General features: G+C 39.7%; 2 protein-coding genes across 2 annotated transcripts; one reads left to right on the forward strand and one right to left on the reverse strand.

Moving 5' to 3' along the window:
* The first annotated feature begins 1,526 nt into the window (after window positions 1-1,526).
* LOC124335864 lies at window positions 1,527-3,437 on the forward strand. Its single transcript, XM_046789355.1, has 2 exons — window positions 1,527-1,634; window positions 1,750-3,437. The coding sequence occupies exons 1-2, from the start codon at window positions 1,620-1,622 to the stop codon at window positions 2,992-2,994; spliced, it is 1,260 nt and encodes a 419-aa protein (XP_046645311.1). The 5' UTR covers window positions 1,527-1,619; the 3' UTR covers window positions 2,995-3,437.
* LOC124335863 (pneumococcal serine-rich repeat protein-like) lies at window positions 3,435-21,916 on the reverse strand. Its single transcript, XM_046789353.1, has 7 exons — window positions 20,252-21,916; window positions 15,461-15,653; window positions 9,705-9,835; window positions 9,365-9,445; window positions 8,917-9,008; window positions 7,849-8,041; window positions 3,435-5,691 (listed from the first exon to the last, which is right to left on the reverse strand). Exons 1-7 carry the CDS (start codon window positions 20,904-20,906, stop codon window positions 5,429-5,431), a joined length of 1,608 nt encoding a protein of 535 aa, XP_046645309.1. The 5' UTR covers window positions 20,907-21,916; the 3' UTR covers window positions 3,435-5,428.
* Between the last annotated feature and the right edge of the window lie 528 nt (window positions 21,917-22,444).

The raw sequence follows: 22,444 nt of genomic DNA on the forward strand, positions 1-22,444 counted from the left end.
AACATTATGCGTAAATTGATTTAAAACGAAAAGTTAGAACGAAAAAACTTAAAACTTAATTGAAAAAAAAAAAAAAAAAAAAAAAAAAACGACTTAGAAAAAGTTCATAACAGGCCCATGTGACGTTGAAAAACGACGAACGGGCCCAATTTCAATTTTTGCAACGGACGTAGGGCCTACCCGTTCTTCGGACATCCTTTTTATTATTATATAGTCAACTTATGGGAAACAGAAATAAATTTCACTTTAACTCCTTTTTCTCCCATTTCGGATTTGCCTCGAATGTGTCGATGTAAATAAGCTAAATAAATCACGAAACCCCCCAAAAAAAACCTATTTTTTAAATTGTGTTTCGAATTTTTCCTCCCAACTTCGACAAACCTGGCATGTCATAACTTCTCAAATGAAAATGATGGAAATGACATGGTAAAAAAGTATATAGCATTTAGACAGCAATAAAAAGTATTAAGGGGTTTAAAGGACGAAGAATTCTGTGTGAACTATAAAACGCCTTGTGTGGATATGGCATCACTTTCGTTTTTAGCTGATTTCTCCGAGAGTGAAAGTAAACATTTGATGATTGCTCTTCTGGCAGGACTTCATATTAATAAACGATGTTTCGTCATAAGAATACTCTATTAACAGCGTCAAAAGTTAAATTAAAAAATACAAAAATTTCGTTCATATTTTATAAATTGGTATACTTAACGCGACTTAACGGTATTTAATCTTCAAGTGGCCAGTGGCGTATAGGGCTCTTTCGGATCTGTTTTATTTAGCCGATTTATCTGGCAACGCGGCATGGCGCCGTCTCTTGGTAGGGCGAGAACGGGGAGAAGACGGAGAATGGGAGGACGCCCTCCTCCCTCCCATTCCTCCCATTCTCCCTCTTCTCCCCGTTCTCGTCCTACCAAGAGACGGCACCATGCTGCGTTGCCAGATAAATCGGCTAAATAAAACAGATCCGAAAGAGCCCTATACGCCACTTGAAGATTCAATCAGAAAATTTAGTGTGTAAAAAAATTATAACTCAGGAAGTTGCCGTAATATTTAAAAATACAGCACGACAAGGCCTGTATGTTTTTGTTTTTGTTTCCTGTTATTTTTGTTTTGTTTGTTATTTTAACATGAAGAACAATTTGGAAATTGTAATTTATTCTTCTCTATTGATGCTCTTGGTTCCAAGATAATGCTAATTTTTCCAGTGAAGTAGGGTTTTGTTATACGAAGCAAGTATTAAATATTTTCACATTTAAGTGGAGAAATCAGTCTCGTCTACGAAAGAAATCGCATTCCACATTGCACCAGCACCACTTCTCAATACAGCTGGGGGCAGACAGTTGACTTATATCACGGCAAGTTTCCCTTTCCTCAAAACGTATTTAAACTATGATAGCCAAAGGCGTTCTGTCGCACATTCTTCGGGATAAAAAACTCACAAGATGCTTTTGCGGTGCGCTCTTCAGCTCACGTCAACATGTGTGTAGAGATTGGAGAAAAAAGAAATGGCAAAACGATCTTTAGCCGCTATATAAGCCTGTCCAACGCATGTTGTTCGGTCATACTCTGTCAGACTGTCGTCTATTGATCACAGAAGGAGCACCAATAGTTTTATCAACATGAAGTTTTTTAACGTAAGTTAGTTAATTTGCTAACCAATTTTTTTCTATTATAAATAGGCTAAAATATAAATTAGCTTCAAATCAATAATGATGAATATTTTGATGAAAATATTCCTTTCCCTTTTAGATGAGAAATGGTGCAGCAGTTTCTGTTTGGCTGCTTTTTTTTCAAGTGTCGATTAAATTCTCCGAATCGAGCTCTTCTCGTTTAGTTGGAATTAACAGTAAAAGTCGTTCATCACGAAAACCTGTCAACATTCAACGCGTGACTCGCAACGAAGAAATGCTAACGAGACAAAATAATCAACGAACAGATCATGGAAAAGATGTCGTCACGAATACTAAAGATACTAACGAATCTTCCATAGCAACAATTGATGACTTTTCGGAAACAAAAGTCGAGTCTTTTAATGCCACTGCGCTACCTACAATCGAAGAAGAGATAAGTCCAATTAACCTAGCAGCGCTCAACAAAGTCGAGCAGCTGGCATTTCCTTTGGATGTTGACATATCTAGCTTACCTATTTCGGATCCTATTGGAACTTCATCTTTCCTCAACATCCTGGATGAATCTGAATCCAACTCGGACACAGAAAACTCAACTCACCAGCTAGAAGATTCTCTTATTGATCCTAAGATGATAGAATCGGAGCCGTTTCTCACCATTCTGGTAAACTCCCCGCCTCAAGTAGTGACAGAGCCATCGAAACCCGATTCCTCGCCCGCTTCGCCTTCCGGTTCAGTAAATGTTCCGCTTTCCTATCTACATTTGCGTGTTCCAATACCTCCATCAGCCTCAGCAATTGCCATCGCACCCCTAACCTTATTACCGTATAAACCGGTGAGCCCGATCCCGCCCTCTTTAGTAGAAGCCCCAGAAAATGTCGAGATAAGTTCTTCAGCAGCTAAATCTATGACTCATTCATCGACTTCACCCGAAAAAATATCCAAGTCTACGAATCTTACAGTTTTGCCGTTAAACACCTCTACTTCAGTGAAAATAGATTTGAAATCGAATTCTGGTCAGCAGGTATTAACGCATAACTCTGATAAACATCAGAATGTTTACCAGATATTACCGCCACTGTTAGGAGTAATATACCGTGTCGCACCCCAAACTTGGATTGCGCCTCCTTCTCTCGATCAGGAGTTTCAGTTCGATCAATCTAATAAATTTAACCTAGCTACCTCGTACGGTATTCCTCATGCCGGGCATTCGTTATATGGAAACAACCATCGCCAAAAGTTCGGATCGCCTCCAACACTAAGGGCCTTAGGATTCCCTCCAATATCCAGCACTCGCGATAATCTGCGTCATGAAGTCAACTGGGCCAGAGTCGGTCAAACTTTTCGGTCGACAAATTTTGATTAGTTAATTATAATTTTTTATTTCAATTTTGTGTCCTCGGGGTTATTTTTATTAACATGGATTTATTATACTTTGATATTTCTTTTATTTTTACTTTTTTTTAAATTGTGGCACTGCAATGACATCACCGATATTACCCAAACGCACAACAGTATAGCATATGCATATCTCCATTTATTATTTGTACATCTCATTTTGCCATATTGATTCAATCTACCAGAGAAACTCCTTCGACATTACCATCTGTGCGAGCTTTACAACATTATTTTATTTGGTGTGAACTTGCTTTTGTTGGTTGACTTTCGCATGTTATTACGTTTCCGATGGTTTCCGAGTACTGCTATCTTAAATACTATACAGTATTTTATGTTGTACTGTTTGTTTCGGTTTATCTTTTATTTTTAGTAGGGTGATAATTCTGTAAATAAAGAAAACAAATTAATTTTCGACTTGTTCATTTTGTGTTAATTGTATTTCAGATTTGAAAATTTTTACTACTCACGAGTCACAAGTCACGCCAAGGGCCAAGCGAAGTAATAAATGGACAATTTTTCATGATATGTCCGAAGTGGGGTACGGTAATACAAATAGGTTGTCCATTTTAGCAAATATTCTAGGGATTGTGGTTATTACCCACTTACGTAGTCTCTGATGCGAAACCCTGGAATCACGAAATCATGTACATCAGAAAGGCTCGTTGATTAATTAGGTTTAAATCAGATGGAATATCAGACGGAAAACTCCTGATACATATTGATTATTCGTAACCAAATTTGTATATACCGACACTTGTTTCGTGCAGAATGTGTATTACAAAAAATGTCTTCGTACAAAAAGAAGTAGAATACTTTAAATTATCGGAGAGTTGGGATTTTACCAAATTACTGCAGATTATACCACACGCAAGTTTGGTAGAAGGGAGCAAAGAGGCTCACAGGAACATGTTGATCGACATACTTAATAAAAGATTATGAAGGAAACGGAATCTTTTAAATATAAGATTTTTTGAAAAAAAGTTCACACTGCAGGGAATCAAGTGACACCATCAAGATGTTTTGGGGGGGGTTTTCTTTTAAGAAAGGCCAAGAATTGGAGGCTGGTTTGGGTAACCCCAACCGAAACGCAAGTGGGAAGTATAGGTAGAACGTGAACCTTTTTAGACATAAACATGTATACATAAGCGTCGCTGGACTAATGATATGGAGGCCAAGAAAATTTTCTATCCTACCACTCAGTCGTCAAGAAACAAAATTTGTTGTCACTTTTCATTTGTGTGTCAATATTCGCCTGCGTCTACTGTACCAATGGTCAGTGTAATCGAGTTAAAATAAGCGAATTAATTACCGTTACACATACAGGTAAAATCCACGATGGTTCAGAAATGCCAACGAAGAGGTGTACCGGTAATACGGCCATGTAGTCAAAAGAATCCGAACGTTCTACGTATTGAAGCCTTGTTGGTTATGTCTATTGCGGGACTACTAATTTATGCGGTATTTATAGCTAAGATTATGAATCACCTGGAATCATCTTTCCTGCAACTGATATGATGATTCAAGTGTTCCATATTTATTTATGTCTGTAATAACTTTGTAAAGCTTATAGACTGAAGAGGGAGCCGTTTTTTTGTACAAATACACAAAAATATCCAATGCAAATATTTCGACGCTTACCAAAAAAAAATTTACAGCTAAGTGCTATACTGCTACTTTTTGGCGTGACCTGAAAGACGGTAACTCAATAGTATATGTAGCCTATATATGGTCCATTGGGAAAGTACGTAAAAACGAAATTCTTTCGATTGTGAGTAGAAATTGATTTCACAAGTCGAGAGAAAAATTGGCTGAAATATAGCGAAAAGGGATCAAAATATAGCGTTGAATCACATTATTTACTCACAAAAGACGAGGTGCAAGCTGCATAATAATTCTCGCCGTTCAAAATATTGTAATTTTATAATATTAAATATAGGAATGATCAACTGATGGCATGAAATAAAATTTGGTGCGAATAAACATGCTGTCAACGGAACGTCAGCACAATTTGAGATATGGCAGCATATAAAAATGTTATCCCTAGATCGCCCTAGATCGTGTACTGTCACACAACGAAAGGAACGACTAGGGAAAATTATAATTCACCGAAGTTAGGTTTAGCATTCAGCGTGTACAATAGTATGGCTGATTGGTCATGAAATTGTTAGTTGGGTAATCATTTGGCGCACCCCTCATCCGACAGCTATCTAGACGTAACGAGGGCTCTTCTGTACATAGAGCTGATCGGTCGAGCTCAGAAATATTTGGCGACTTAAGACCACACGCAACTTTCCAAGTCTATAAGCTAAACGCCCGGCATATCAAGCGAAACGAACGGACGAAAAACCACGAACAACGAGCCAGGATTGAAAGGGAAAGCCGTAGATGAAATGGAGACCATTTCAGAGGACTAGAAGATTTTCACACGATTTAGATCGATTGTCTTGGAGACACATCTTCTGCAGAATGTCACGGGCGACGCCGAGTGACAGTGACGTGCGGGAGCCGCTTCCCATCAGTTTCTTCTTGCGACGCTTTTTGTTCAGATCCTCGCGCAGTCGGATTTGCTTGAGTACGCCGACCAGAAGCTCGTCCACGTTATGTTGAATGCCGCTCGACGTCTCGATGAACTTGCAATCATGTTCGGTAGCCAGCTTCTTGCCATCTTCGCAGAACAAAAAGAATTAAAAGATTGGACCAACTCGTGCTGATATCATTCATTAATCGAGTATTGTACCGGTTGAAACAATAGGGAACACTTGAAAATACATCAATCGATTTACGTCTGTTACTTATTACCAATTTCAGCCATTGTGGTCGACGAGTGTTGAGAGAAGCTCTTTCCGCTTATTAACCCATGTCATTTTGAAATTTATGTTAAAAATTTGCCCATAGCAGTATTAATTTAGAATTGGTTGGTCTATCAAATCTGTGTTAATGGGAAGGGATTAGGATATTTCTCCAAGTGTCGCAGTCGCAGTCATTTTTAATGAGAAGAGAGTGGTTGGCTACCATAAGTAGCATTAAAATATCAGATACGAATTATTCAGAATTATTGCTAGCGGCAAATAATCTATGGGCGTGGTCCGCCGAATGCAAAGATTTGGTAACAGCAAATGTTTAATGTAAAACAACAAAATTCAAATTTAATTATTTTTATTCAGGCCTCGCGTGAATAGAAAAAGCGGGAAACCCACCAAAACAAAATTATTATGCAAACAAGAAAAACAGACAGCTTTTGTGTTTTGAGGGCTTGAGCCCAATGATTATAAGGAGAGACGCATCGCGCGTCGCCGATAGAATATGTCGTTACTCGTTACACTTTATTCGTCACAACTGCTTGCACTGCTGTTGCTGCGCAACACTTGTGGGTTGTGTTGACTCAACAGAACAGCAACGCACATCCCATCCTGTATAACGTATACGATCGAAACCCTACCAAAGTGGTAAGCTGCTGCTAGTGTGAACCGAGGCGACTATCAATTCTCTACGAGAACTGACGTTTTCCAAAAAAAAAGAAGGTAAACAAATGGTCTGGGCAAGAAAAGCAGACAATCCACAACTTTCTCGGTCGATACCACAGCGGGGCTGGTATTTTGTTCATAATTTATCTGTAGAACGCTTCTATTACCACACATCGGCAATGATCAATTGCAAATTGAACAATGAGATACTCAACTACGGTCGAAACAGCTTCATCTCTGACCCACAAGATCTGTTTGGTCGCAAACAGAGTGTTGTTTTGTTTGTTTTTTATGCGCGTGTCTCTTCTTGAGCATCTAATCAATCGAAACGATCGATTATTCATGATACGGTCTACATAGCGTAGGGGCATAACTGAGATGCACTGTCGCCTTTGTTATAGACGGCCGTTATAGCGCGAATCCTTCATACGCATAGTACGCACTACCTATGCCAGCGAAAAGACAACAAAGAATGAAGAAAATAAAACACAGGCCATTAGTCACGGCCCTCTTGCACTTTTCCACCGCCCACCCCTCACACCAAGGTGTGTTTGTAACTAGTTGTAATTCCCTCCGCTCCACCACGATAATGGACGGAGCTGGTCGTCGGTCGATGGATGCTCCGTATTGATTTTTTCTACAGGTCCGATGTTATGGCTGTATACAGTTACGGTATACTACGTTTGTATTTTGCTACTTATTCTATTATTTAATCTATTTCCCTTTTTTTTATTTTCCAACATTTTCCTTCCATCCATCCTGACAGATGGAATCGCATTACCGCGGAGCACTACTATAAAACCATTCAGCTGTAACTTGTCTACGCTGTAGATTTCTTTTTATCTATAACGCTCGAAATTTAATCATGTCTGTCATTGAATTCACGGAATTAATAGAAGCAACGGTAAGTTGTCCATTTCCACGATGCTACTGTTTGCGCTCCAGATTTGATTAAGAGATGCGAAAGAAAAAGTTTAGCAATTTTCACTTTGTTGCTGCTCTTCGCGTTTCAAAACTGTCATCCTTGTTTACTTTTTTTTCTGTCCCTCTAGATCGTTGCTGTCTATCACGAACACTAGAAAAGACGCAGAGGCGATGGTTTAAGTAAGAAAATGTGTGTACTGCCTGGGACTTCCCGATGGTGGACACGGGTGTAATTTAAGAAAATGTCTTTGGTAAATCAATAAGGATGATATGGTATATCGCAAGTGCTATGGCCCTCGAGCAAGATAGAGACAGTGATAGATCAGTTACTATAATTGAAGATGGCCATATCTCATTTGTGCTAGTGGGATTTCCTTTTGGCCTGAAGCTACCGTTAGAAAAAGGAAAACAAATATTATTTAATGATACATTACCTTCGCATTTTATTATTCGCGATCGGGCTAAATCCACCTTGTTGCCAACCAGGATGACGGCTTTCTCCTTTGTGCATGACTCTCGCCACAGGTACTTGAGAACCTCCTCGGCAAACTGGAAACTTCCACGGTCCGTTATGGAGTAAATGAGCACGAAGGCGTGCGGATCGTAGGTTGTGAGGCAATTCTCCACCTGTCGAGACCCAAGACGGATATCACCGGGTAAGAATTCGTAATAAGAAGGTGCTGAGTTTTGTAAATTTAAGATAATAAATACGTTGCGTAACGTCTGTGAACTAAGGAATGCAATTCAATAATCATAGGAGAACTAGACTGTTTTAAGATCATAAGACTATAGAAGACACACCCTAGGTTGGCATGGCCTCTCAGTCAATGCTTCACTCCTTTGTTCTCCGTAACCACAATTGCACAATGATGCGCAGACTTGAGTTCCATATCGGGTGGGGAAAATGCAAAATGAAAGGGTACACAAAACAAGACGGTCATGCTCGACATTAATTTCTCTTTGACAAACAAACAGACGTTTGATGTCTTTTATGCTGAGCACTAACAAAAAATATCGCTGATCGTTAGCACCGAACGAAAACTGTAACTATTATTCTACAAACGCTACTGTACGACACACAATTCAATTTTCTTGGAGGGAGACTTAAATAATTACAGCAAATGACGATTAAAATCACTATATTTTAATTTGGAAATTCTCTGAGAGTATGATATCTATATTTCGCTAATAATTGCAACACATTGGAACAATTTTAGAGGTAGGTCAAAGTATCATTGCTGAGATCAATAACTCTATGATACATTGATAACTGTAGACTGTAGATCTGAAGACTTGCTTATTCTGCTATAAGCTAATTGGAGCTGATTACTAAAGGAAATTTTTTTGTAAGGGGAGTAGGCTAATATTTATAGGAATCGTCTTTTGAAATAGGTGAAAACCAAATCTGAAAATTTTGTGAAAAATTCTTTTCAGGGAAGATTGGACGATTAATTTATAGATTGTGGTTCTTCTAGCTATATGTATATGAGCCCCACACTTACCGACATTTCAGCGCTGGCGTGGTCTATGAAAATCATTTCAGATTCTTCTCCGTCAAGTAGCACGCTGACTGTTTTCTCGCCAAATTCGTCGTCTGATCACAAATTCAATTTTAATGTAATTAGTTCAATAATTAATTTTTCCTATTATTTGTTGTCTCATGTTAGTTCTTTATCTACGTCAATGGATATTTTTTTGCAATGAATCAAAGGCTTTAAAATTAAGTTTAAAAATAAAAAAAAAGGTTACATCGTCGTCAGGCGTCAAATAACTACCTTTCTCATATATAACGATCCGCCACAGTTCACACTGAACCAAATGATACAGTATAACAAATAAAATCTAAGACTCTTGCAGATTAGTATATATACGCGTATTCCAGACTTATGCTAGAAACGCAAACACTATACAATTGAGAATAAATAACCGCCCACAACAAATTTATCGTACCCAAAGAAGCGTCGTAGGTGTTCATGTATTCGGACGTCATGAATTGAGAAACAAGCGCCGTTTTACCAACGCCAGCCGCACCTGTGTGGACGATACATAGGTTTGTTAGAAAAACATGAAATGTGTGAACTATCGGTGTAGTACATATCCTTCCATAACTTGTGTTTTCACTTTAGGACACAGACAAAACTAGTAAAGTGCAACGCTCGTTGTATCGCAGTGGGATTCAATTTTTGAACGAGGTAAAATTATGTAGCTTATTATTTGTTTTAACTATTTTAAACTATTTCAATTTTAAAGTCAATTTTGCAATAGTAAAACTGAAGTTTATAGTTTATACCTAGCATGACTACGCGATACTTTGTGTTGGAGGTATCACAGCTCTCTTCAGACGAGACATAGCTGGAACCGCAACAAGATCCGCCAAAAGAACGCTCACCGCTCCGGCTCCTTCCGCTCCGACTGCTCAACCTGCTCAATATTAAATGGAAGCCCATTAGCACATTAGATTACGAGATGAACAATTTGTGGTTCCAATAATCGACTAGACAGAGACATGTAGAAGTAGCCTACGATTAGCTTGGACCCCAACTAGATATGGCGTTCCGTATACTACAGATATTAGAAATATACTCCAGAATCCAAGTTAATGCGTGGTACGGTAGTATAGATATCTAATACCTTGAAAGCGTAACGCACTAATGACTTTCCACATCAGTCAAATGATTATTTTTTTTTTTTTGTTTTTTGTTTTTCGTTTTTTGTCATGCTCTTCCCTGCTCTCCGGTGTACAGTATCCTGCAATAAAATCCGAACGCAGTTCTTTTTCAAAAGCCCAGTTTAATTTATATTTTTTGTTTTTAACTTTCAAGACTTCATATTACGTGTAGAATTAATTGTTTTACAAAGTTCATTTATTAGAATTAAGAAAAAAATGCAGAAATATTTTTTTTAAATGAAGAAAGATACCAAGGTGTTCGGATTTATATGCAGGATACTGTACATGTCAAGCCAAGCTTAGCGTAAAAACCAGTAAAAACTCGTTCTACTGCACACGTGAATAACGGCAACTCAAATCCTGATCGATTTTTTTCTTTCTAGCGAGATTATACTGTGTCCACGTGTAATGTATACTACTGTCGCACAGTTCTTTCGTCAATTGGCAAAATGGTTTCATGTACATCATTAAAATCCTCCTCTTTTGTTTGTCGTTCTTTATTGTCTCTCTTTTTTCTTTTTTTTCTTTCTTTGGCGACTGGAAAGTGAAGTAAAAAATGATTTCTAACTGTCTGTGTTTGTCACGGGTTAACTTTTACTTTTGAGAAGAGTGTTCATCATTTCATATTTTGTCAGGATTCCAGGAAAACAAGTTTCCCGTTTTTTTTCACCCTGCTGGAAATTAATCTTTCGGAATTATTGTTGCCGTCACCAGAGTATGTGCACGACAGACAGAAGGCACATTTCGAGTCGTTTCGAGTATATACAGTACCCACCAAACTATTAGGTACACCCCCCTATTTTCAATGCATTCTTATGGCACTACGTGTCCTAGAAAAAATGCAATAACTCTTGAACCGCTTGGGCTAGATTTTTTTCCTTTTGGCCCTGAGTAGATCTAATGATGATCTACATTTTTTCTACACATGAAGTTGTCGTAGGATTAACCCCCACGGCGCTACGGTATCGTTCAGTTTATTAGGTACACCCGTTTTCCCCCCATATGCGCCGTGTTAAATACGGCGTTTTCCAAAATTTACAAAAAATACTAAAAATCAAGCTAAAATCTTTTTCTTTGTGCCAAAAGATGCAGAATTCTTCACTCTATACGAATATAAAGAATAATTTACAATCAAATCAACTCAGAGAACCCTTCCCTATACCTCAAAGTTTTCCACTTCAAAATTTGTACTTTTTTCAACAAACTTGCACTTTCGCCAGCAGAGGGCGCCCAATATCGCCAAATTTTGAAGTGGAAAACTTTGAGGTATAGGGAAGGGTTCTCTGAGTTGGTTTGATTGTAAATTATTCTTTATTTTCGCATAGAGTGAAGAATTCTGCATCTTTTGGCACAAAGAAAAAGATTTTAGCTTGATTTTTAGTATTTATTGTAAATTTTCGAAAACGCCGTATTTAACACGGCGCATATGGGGGGAAAACGGGTGTACCTAATAAACTGAACGATACCGTAGCGCCGTGGGGGTTAATCCTACGACAACTTCATGTGTAGAAAAAATGTAGATCATCATTAGATCTACTCAGGGCCAAAAGGAAAAAAATCTAGCCCAAGCGGTTCAAGAGTTATTGCATTTTTCTAGGACACGTAGTGCCATAAGAATGCATTGAAAATAGGGGGGTGTACCTAATAGTTTGGTGGGTACTGTATCAAATGTAACCTTATATTTCAGTCTAAGTAGGTATTCTGTACATAATAGGTGGCAAACTCGGTTGACGTCCCGGATGCGCTTGACATAGGCCGCACACTTCCGCTTTTTCTTCCGTTTTTATTACACGTTTGCGTGCACCTCCATTCATCTCCGTGTCTATATAGAGGAGGTTAGAGAGCTTCATATCAGGGACACCACTTGAATAATTCTCCAGCCCTGTCTAGTTGATGAATGGATTTTGGGGGGGAGCTTTTGTTTCCCATTACTGAACTCTCGCCGAGACGTTCGCGAAGGGAATATAAGGCCCGAATTGGATGCTGCTGCGTTGTGCCGTTGTATAATATAGATCTTTCCTCCTCTGAACCAACAATAATAGCGACGATCCCTTTAGGTTGGCCCTGTCTGCAGACTGTGTGTTGACTGTTGACGACTTGATGCATAGAGACACACAACCGATGCGAGCTAGCTGCTAGCCCGATGATCAAAAACATTGAATCCTTTTGCCTATACACATATCTACTTTAGAATAGCAACCCAGTAGGTTTTATTTTCCCTTTCCGAGCCCCGGCCGGAGATACACTTTATAGGAAACTGAGCAAAGGGACGACTGTTGTCGTAGTAACGGCAGATCACGACCGAATGAGTCAAGTCATATACCTGTTGCACGCAGGCTATAATATATCTACCAGCTGTGCGCTACGTGGCTCAATCTATTCAGGGAAAGCTAAGAAAAGAAGGACCAACCCATTGCCTTTTAAGCCTCAACTTCAAAGGGAAAAGGATCTTTTTGGCCCGTTCAAGCAACTGAGTCCAGATCCCTGTGAATTGTCGTCCATGTGTGTGCCATGTCGTCGTCATGGTTCGCCAACTTCCCACTCGGCAACGTCCAAAACTCCTATTGCATGGATGATTAGGATCGAGGCAAGAGAGCGGTCAACAAAGGAATATAATCCACCAGGTCTCTCTCTCTCTCTCTACCGTATCTGCACATTCAATAGCTGCTTTCATAGACCTATTTATACCAACAACTTTACTTGTGGTGCATTGGATTGCTTCGCTGTGTTTGCTTTCGAAACATAATCAACCGGAAAAATACCACTTATTTTGTTTTTCACGTTGAGTAGGTAAAATGTTGGAGTGCTTCTAGAAGATATGATAAGTTACGTAACGTTTCTATTCCCCATATAAAAAATCTTTTGAGCTGACAAATGAAATGGGGAAAATAAAATAAATAAGAAAGATGCTGAAGTGAGAAATGATTTCGGTTGATAAGGTGAAAATCGATAACAGATCAAAGACGTTAAAAAACAGTAAAAAGATCCGACGTAGAAAAAAAAAAGAAGAAAAAAAATTATATTAATGGAAGGATCACACATTTGATATATTTCTCATCTTTGGGCTGTAGGACCTTATAGCTTAGCTAAAAGTAGTCCTTGATGATCCGCACTGTTGCCCTTCTTTTCCCGTCTCCCCCTCCTCTCTTTCTCAATCTTTTTTACGGCCCTACACAAACGCTATCTAATATAAGAACCGGGATCGATCCAAAAGATTTCTGGCAGTGATGAACATTTTTTTTTTCTTCCTTGTTTCCTTTTTTTCCTTCTCCCTTTTTCCTTTTATTTTGTTTTAATTCTGTTCTCCTTCAAGGGAGAGAATGGGATTGCGTAGATATTATAAGGACAAGGTGATGTCGGGGAACAACTAAAGGAAGATCTGAGAGTCCTGGGGCCGTCAGACGAAACGACATGTCCGTCGAAGCCTCGAACGGGTGACGCTCATCTCCCTTTTTTTTTTTAGTTATTTTGGTGAAGTCCAAGAGTCACGATGATCAATAACCGCGGGGCTGGTTTACAAAGGAAAGTAACGAGACCTTTCCTCTCGTCCTTTTACTAATTATCTGCCCTCTATGCCTGTTGCCTGGGAAAATGAATAGCTCTTTGTCCAGTAGACCGGGCGTTTGCACCAATATTTACCAATTCCGCCCACTTCCCATCTCATTCATATTTGAACTATGCAGTACGTAATAAGGTAAACTTGAATGGAAAATGTCTCTTGAAATTCCGTTGGATTGTATAACTAAATTATTAAGAAACTGTAAAGGGGCGGCGACGTAAAGAATTTAGCATAGAGTAAATGGTGTTTCTTTGTTTGCTGGTCTATTGGCTGGCCCATAAATAATTGAATTCACCCTCGATCTTTCAACTAGACTCCACTTACTTCTTGGCTGGAAAATCGGATTTCGGGTTTTTCCATACAAACAACAACGTCAATTGCACATGCACAGTGCACAGATATCGATCTCTGCAGATGAGATGAACTGAGCACCAGATAACTGGAATGCCGAGGTCGATCTTGAAAGAAGATCCGCGTCACGTCTCGAGCCTCTCGCACTCGACGTGCTCAATAACCCTTGGAGGTTATAACCTCTTTGGCGGGGTAGATGGAAAAAGCCGAAACTGTGAACCACCAACGCCCTGAACCCATCGATTTTCTTCTCTCCAGTGTCGATCACGTTGACGCCCAGGTTGACGCGCACTTCACAGACAGAATATGGTGAGGAGAAACTCACCAGAGGTTTCAGGGAAATGGTATATGGATGACTGAGACTGAAATATACGCAATAATAGAGTCCCTTTTATTTTTTCTTATTTCTTATTTTTGTTTCCCCCTGAACCTTCGATTTACATATAAATAGAGAAATTCATCGAGATTGGAAATTCTATGTTGATGTGTATCAAAGAAAAAGCTCTCGGAGAGCTTATCAATGCAATCTGATTTTGTGTTTCTAAAAAATCAATTGTTCTATTATAATTTTTGCAGGAGATAATATTTCATATTCAGGAGGAATATTTACAGAATCGGAAGAAAAAACAGGAACCAAGGTTGCTGTTTCCATGTATACAGAGAAATCGCGCTTCCTTTATAGCAGCGAATTCACGATGTTTCTCTTTGCTATTCATAAGTGTTGCGCAATAGTGAAAGTCCTAATCATAAAAATTAAAGAGGACTGTCCCTTTCTGGGTTCACAAAACTTAAGCTCCGCCGTTTACTTTTCGCTGATTGGGTTACATTCATTAAAAAAAAGGCGAACGCTGTTTACTGTTTAGAGGTACTTTCCTGAGTCCCAGAAGTGGATGGGAATGAAACGATACCACTAGTTGTATTTATTCACCTTGTTATGCTTTTTTTATGAATTCTTTTAGTACCAAACTATAAACTAAAAGCTAAGTAAAAGTTAAGTAAACACTATGACAAAAAAATAAAGCTTTAGGAATATCGATTTGTGTGCGCATATTTTGCATGGCAACCGCATATTTTTCAAATAGTTTTCTAACTCGGTTCTTTCGTACTTTTGTCGCTACCTGAGTTTGATCATTAACTAGATTGAAAATGACCTTTAATTAATTATACGTTCAGATTCGTGGAAAGCCATTTTCCGAATGTTCATTTAGTTGCATCCACCAGTGTACGACTCAACCGAGTATATGGACTCTCCCGTGGAATTAGACACGGTTCTAGACAGAGTTATATCCAATCTTTTAGTCTGTTGACTTGAGTGCGCTAATTGACGTTTCTCTTATTCGTCTTAGAAATCGATAAAGGCCAACATCAAAGAGGATGAGAGACTGAACCCATTCGGTAAGGTATAGGCCTGCCAAATGGGAAGAAGTTGAAAATGGATTCCCCGCCATCGTTATTCACATTTACTTACGCCGTGAGGGTAGAATTGATGCTAGTGTTGGAGCGGGAATGACGCGAGATGATTGCATCTCCGCGATTCACCACGCCTTTGCTGGTGATGGAAAAGTTGCGCAATCGGTAGATGTCGTCACGTGAGCGCGGGTTGTAGGGCGCTCGTGAGTTCTCCGGCAAGCTGCAAACGCGTGGACGGAAGTGCACCGGATCTGCAAAGGCCAATACAAAGAGGCAAATAATTAAAGAACGGGAAAAACGTAAACAGAACGGCAAAACAAAAACAAGAAAAAAAAACAGAAATTTTCCTTTGATAAATAACTAACGTGCAGCCAAGTTCAGCTTGTTGCGTTGAAAATGAACATCTGTTTAACAAACAAAACCAACTGTTCGACAAACAAGGTAAAGAAGAGATTGACATGAAAAAAACTTGTCTCATTTGTGTAATCGGTCGCAATCAATTATTACGAAGGGAAATGCAAAAGTTGTGTGTGGTGTACCCTACTGCACGCCTTAGGTTGTTTTACAACTCAGTTGTGTTACATCAGAAAGTTACGCAATGCTATCCAAATAGCTAAAAGGATTGTCAAACAACGACAAAGATGGATTAGCTCCATTTTGTAAAGAGTCAACCAGTCAACGAAGAAAACATTTCGGCACACAATTTCCTTTTTCTTTGAGAATCCTTTGGATTGAAGCAGTTATTATTTTCGAAGGTACAATAAATATCTTTTCAGTTAATGTAAAAAATTTTCGACGACAAAATGTTCAATTTCAAATTCAATCAAATTCAATTTAATTCTTTCTAAACACTTGACTTTTTGTGGGAAGAAAAAAATTTTCCTCATTTTAAAATAAGATTGTCGGATTAAAATGATATTACTTATTTTATGGTTTTATCAAGGGAAAACATCTAATAGACCCAATGATGGAACGATGAAATTGGGAATTTTTTCGCTTCGAGCGACTAGCCTGAAAGGTGCCGATAAAAGAAAAGGTAAGCTTGTTTTCACTTTCACTTGTTTTCGCTTTCACTTGTTTTCTCCTATGTGAATAAGGCGACAGTTTTTTCAAATATTTATGGCATGGCAAGTAGTAAACAGATGGCACTTTCGCAGGATATTGTGGGTGCCCGGTACCGTTTTTCATCTTCTTGTTGCCTTTTTCTTCATAAACTGAGTGACTCTCGCCAAAAAAAAAAAGGGAGAGTGAAAACTAGCAAGTGTATGGACCCATGAGGCCCGCCTGAAGAAAGAGAAAATATCACAAACCAGATGGGGACGTCCTATAACGCTTACACTCTCTGTTAAGATCGGACTGATAAAAGAGGTAGCCGACAAAGAAAGAAAGCTTTGCCAAAGACTACGAGACTAGAGGAAATTAGAAATAAAACTTTACGTTTCCCTTCCCCCCCCCCTCTGCTATTTTCGCTCCTAGCACAGCAGCAGCTGTTGCAGGTTAACGGAGATGTTTCTTTTCAAAAAAGTAAAAATATTTTTCAGCAAAAATGCTTATACCTAATACCTAGTAAAAATTTATAAAATCGAGAGAACTTGCATGTTACCATGCGAACAAATAAATATTCGAGGTACTGTTTGGAAAAGTAGTTTTTAGAACTCGATTATTATTTATAATATTAGTCTACAGATAAGTTGTTGGGATTATAGTTTTTTGTTTTAGATTTTTCCATTAAAAAGGAATGTAGTTTTAAAAAGTTATCTCGTACTTAAACGTAATGCACAGAAAGACGTTATTTAATGAGATTTGTCGATGATTTGTCGAAATATTAGAAAATGACATTGCGTTACGTGGAAATCATTGCGTGATCTAACCGAATCTGCGAGCACATCCTGGCTGGCTGAATGGTTTATATTTCATAGATAGATAATAATAGGACACGCAAATGTGGTTATATACGTCCCCCGTCTCAGCATTCCCCCCGAATCAATCAATACATTGATTCTCGTTTGAAATCTCCAGAAACAATTGAATGGCATCAACTGTACGCTGAGAAAGTACGCACATTGCGCACGCGAATCCACATCCGCCATCCAGAAGCGCAATCTCAGGCGGAATTGATATGTCATGATGACGGGCTGACGGCTGACGGCTTCGTCTCATTGTCGAGTTCTGCCCATGGTTATACGAGCGAGCTCAAAATATTATTCTGTATGTTACAGCATGGGTATCGGTTACAACCAATCCTCGCTCTGTTCAGTTCATGCTGATGTACCACGGTCAGAGAGAAAAAGATTCTAAACAAACACAAATAAGTACGTAAAATGATCGCTGAGAGTTTTTTATTCTTATTATTTTTCTATTGTTGTTCGCTGTCTCGTGGGAGTTTCAATTATGTATCACTAGCAGTGCAATTTGCCCTCAGCACTTTCTGTTCCATAAGCTTAAAAAAAATAAAATAAAAAAAATAAAACAAAACAGAATTTTCTTTCCCGGAATTGATGATGTTATACCACCCATTTCTTGGGCGATATAATGAGGAAGCGGCCGTTCGTGCCTTCAAACATGACAGAACACGTTCACGGAAACGAGTAGTCAGCCATCTAATGAAGACATCCATCTTTGACCCTGGGGCTCCAGATGATTAAGATGATGTACACTATTGTACAATGTACATATCATCCTGTTTGGTATAGACTCAGGCCGATGTCAGATATACCGGTACTCAAGTCTAACACAATTTCGCAGGAAAAATTGAGAATTTCGTTTGAATTCGATTACAAGTCTTTTTGCAGGTATAATAATAGTGAGGTCTAACGTGATATTTTTAATACACGCCCTGGAATCCTCCTGAACGATATGCATAATTGTTTTCCTTTTTGTTACATAATGAAGATTTCATTATTTTGTTGATGCCGTTTGGAACAAGGTTTGGAATTTCCGTATCCTCAAAAACTGGAAGTAAATTACTGGTAAATTATTCAGTCACGGGATAGAATTGCACGATTAAGTAGTTTAATAATTATATTTTGCATACGAAAGAGTCTAAAGAATAACGCAGGCGTCAGCCTAAGGTATAATGGAGAAATGCATTTGCAAGAAAGAAAGTCAGTGTCTGAAAAGAACAATTCCATTAGACCATCAAGAAAGAAGAGCGGAAGATAAAAATGAGCATTGAATGGCGGGGCGCCGACCTGTTCATTCTTTAAGAAATTCGAGTTTGCATATGATGAAACGCTGAAGGCCTGGTACTGCTATTGTTCTTTTTCCCTGAAAGCTTCTCTCTTTTTTTTTCCTTCAGCACTGTGCGCCACCAGCTGTCAATGTGTATATATAAGTCTGAAAGCAAAGTTAATTGGGGTCCGGTTATGAAGCAGCAGCACCCAAAAGCTTTTGTGCTGTCCTCTCTGCTGCTGTTCTGATAATGAATATTCATGTGACGAGTTAATCAAGTCAGCGACTTTTATTTCACCATGTATACCCTCTCTCAGGAAGCACCCCGGAGGGAAAAAAAAACAAGAACTGCCAAAAGTTCTTATACGTGAATGGATCTTGACTAGTATATTTCTCTTAATATTTTTGATTTAACCCAGACTCCCTCCTTGATGATGCTGGATGATTTTCAAAGCATCGAAAAGAAGAATGGTCTTCATATTTATTGAGTTTGGCTCCCACTCCCCAGCTCCCCTGTTTGTATATGATTATATGTATACAAATTTAGGCCCTGCAAATACGCATGCGCGCTAGAGAAATTCAGTTTTCTTTTTCTCCCCCATCACTGATTTGCCTGCTAAACCAATAACCGACTTTTTTAAAAAAGATTCTTATTATGTATCCTGCGCCTATTATTCTTAACTCGACATGTTGTACATCTAGTTTTACTATGTATCCAGGATATAATAGGAGGGTATTATTCAATTTTTGATATTCTTGGCTGCTCCCAATCATAATGTTTTTCATTCTTCTCTCTTCCACGAATAGGGCTGAATGATTACAATCCCATCAGCGACCCAAAAGGATGTATACCCTCGACCACAGAAAACAGATTCCCTGTCGGGTGATACCAACAATCACCGCACAATTTAAAAAAAAACCGGACAAGGCCAGTTACAAAGAATCCTTCAGAAGTTCAGAAGAGAAAAAAACGTAATACCTGTCCAAGATACATAAGAAGAGAAGGACTCTCGTCAAGCCTCTTACACCGCTGAAGTATATAGGCCTAGTTTGAAACTCTGAATTGATAATGGTCAAATTCTAAAGAAGAAATACTGCATACTGCTCCTAGGATATTCAATTATTCAAAGACTTTTTCATTTGTTTCCTATGAATAACATTTATTATTTATATTATGTAATATGCATATGTTTATAGCTTTGCTACCTACGCAGTTCGTCGGTGTTGTGTGTTCTACCGTGATTCGACGCCATCAGGTTACTTAATTCATTTCCTTCACGCGCAGGGCGTACAGTATAGTGTGTGTGTGTTTGCCTCGTCGTGATTTCTTCGTGGAAAAACGACCGTGAAAGAGGATTCAACGGCACGTTGACACGAGGCCTAATGCGTCTGGGAGCGTTATACACTACTGGCTGTTAACTCCGCTAATGCGTGATACCTTCACGCTACCATAAAAAAAAACACACTCGCACTCTCGTCGCCGGACAATACGGAGAGATTCGTCGTTCGTTTTCGCGGGGCGTGATTATTACGAAGGTGAACTTATATGGTAGCCAGCCCCTGATTTTTATTTCCCTTTTGAAATGGCGCAAACTTTGGCCGAAATGACGCAAATGCCGAAAGTGCATGCGTAGGTATGTACGTATATATTCGCATAATCTAGTCTATAGAAACTCACCAGGTATTTCTAGGAAGTTTGACGTTCGGCGCTGTGTGTTGCGGACGCACTGGAGCGGCGACGGCTCCCCGGCTTCGGAATCGCGGCTGGATCGTCGCGAAGCCAAGCGGGCCAGGTTGCCGATTTGCACTCCCGATCGCCGCCTTGAAGAGTAGCGGTGGGGACTGGCCGATGGCGGCGTCTGATGCCCGGGACTAGGCTGCTGGCTGCTGGGCGACCGACAGGGACTGCGCGGGCTGCGTGGACTCCGCGGAGTCATGGGGCTCCTGGGACTGCGGGACGTTGGGCTGGGACAAGGAGAACTGCCGTTCAGGAGCGGGGACGCCGCTCTGGATGAGCCTCCGCCATGGTAGACGGACTGGCTGGTACCACTTCCTGCCCGGCAGAATTCGAAATTCACCGGCGAATCGCTTCCGGCCGTGGAGGCCGTGCGCGAAATGGTGTTGTACGAGCGTCTCTCTCTGGTTGATGGCGAAGAAGTGGTGGCCGTCTCGCAGATGGTCTCCGACGTGGAGAAGGACGTGTTGAGCGAAGAAGAGCGCAGCGACAATTCCAGTTCGCTGCTGCTGAGGCTGGCGCTGGCCGTGGCTTCACTCCGGCCCCAGCGACGCATCCGCAGTTCGGAAACCCGTTGCATTTGCTGATGCGAATTCATTTTGTTGTTTTGTTTGGTTTTCTTTTCTTTTTTTTTTAACGAGGGCTTCCAGCTGCAGTATGCTGGATGACGTCCGCACCACTGTTGTCAAATTTGGGTCCAAAAAAAGACTGAAAAGTCAAACAAGACGAGACACGTACAGTTTGAGAGAAGAGAAACGGGTTGAAGCCGACGCCCAGTAGGTCAGGGATGTGACTGATTTCGTCAGCTCTTGTGCACCTTGCTGTTGTAATAGGTTGTAGTAGTGTACGCACAGACGGAGCTTGTCGCTGCTGGACCCCTGTGCGCCGGCGTCGACGCCCATCCACCCCCTCCTCGGTATATCTCATCTTATTGAGCACTGGGGGCAATTCGTCTACTAGCTGAATACTGCAGGTGACTAACTACTATCTATACTGGACGGACGATACGCACAAAGAGCCCAGCTTGTTTATTTTATGTCTGAGAGAAGAAGCCAGAAATGATTTAGTTTAAAATTCAGATTCACTCTACGAAGTAAAACCGAAAAAACGGAATTTGTATGTTCGCGGAATCAATTTACCCCAAGCGCGCCCAAGCACTATAAATCTCTTTTTTTAAGCATATTAAGCTATAATAGGACTACTCTCAACGACTACTGCACTACATTATGGATAAGTAGCTTCTCAGACTATTTAATCCACTGTGTAATCTGATTTGTTTTTTGTCTGTATCATTCTGTGCTTATACATTAAATTATCCAGGGCATCCTGTTGGCGCTTAAAGAATCGGTTATTTTTACGCCAATATTTTCTCTTTTTTCTGAGTACAACCAAGTGAAATAGGCCTAATAATATCAAGAGTTAACTTCTTGATGACAATGTGACGGGAAAACCTTTGTGACAAAGTTTCGCTCTTCGAGAAGCAAGTCAAGGATCGGTCGTTGTCAAACAAGGAACAACTCAATCCGTGGAACAGCTCAACTTGAAACACAATTGTGTATAGTATGAGAGGAGATGAATAGATAACAAGGCGTGCGTAACTCATGATTAAGCCACTTACAGCTGATGACGTCTGATTAAATGACGAATCAACTTTTTATTTGCAACACAATAAAATGCCATTAATTTTATTTATTGCTGGATTTAATTTGTTTGATCTCTAACTTTCAACAAGATCTTATCAACAAGAAGAAAAAGTAGATCAAATTCGGGACCATATCCACGTAAAGGAAACCTAACGCGCATAATACGTGTATGTTAACACGCATATAATTTTTAGTTGACTTGTAGCCCAGCAGACGTCTATTACACTTTTCTATTCCGTGACGTCTGCCGTGTCTCATCATGAGCGAACTGTTTGCACTTGCTGCACTCGTGCACACAGGACGCTAACAAGCAATCTTAATTAAAGTTTCTGTTTGTCTAATCTCAGAGAGCGGTGACAATTGTGCTGTTGGTCATGAACCTCCACGTCTTGCTACGTACTCCAATTTCTAAGCATTTAGTCAACATGGCCCAAGTACGTTGCTTAGCTGTCGCTTAGATAGGCCACCATTTCTTCGTGGCGAATTCAATATG

The sequence above is a fragment of the Daphnia pulicaria genome, chromosome 4 (assembly GCF_021234035.1).
Source record: "Daphnia pulicaria isolate SC F1-1A chromosome 4, SC_F0-13Bv2, whole genome shotgun sequence".
Taxonomy (NCBI): domain Eukaryota; kingdom Metazoa; phylum Arthropoda; class Branchiopoda; order Diplostraca; family Daphniidae; genus Daphnia; species Daphnia pulicaria.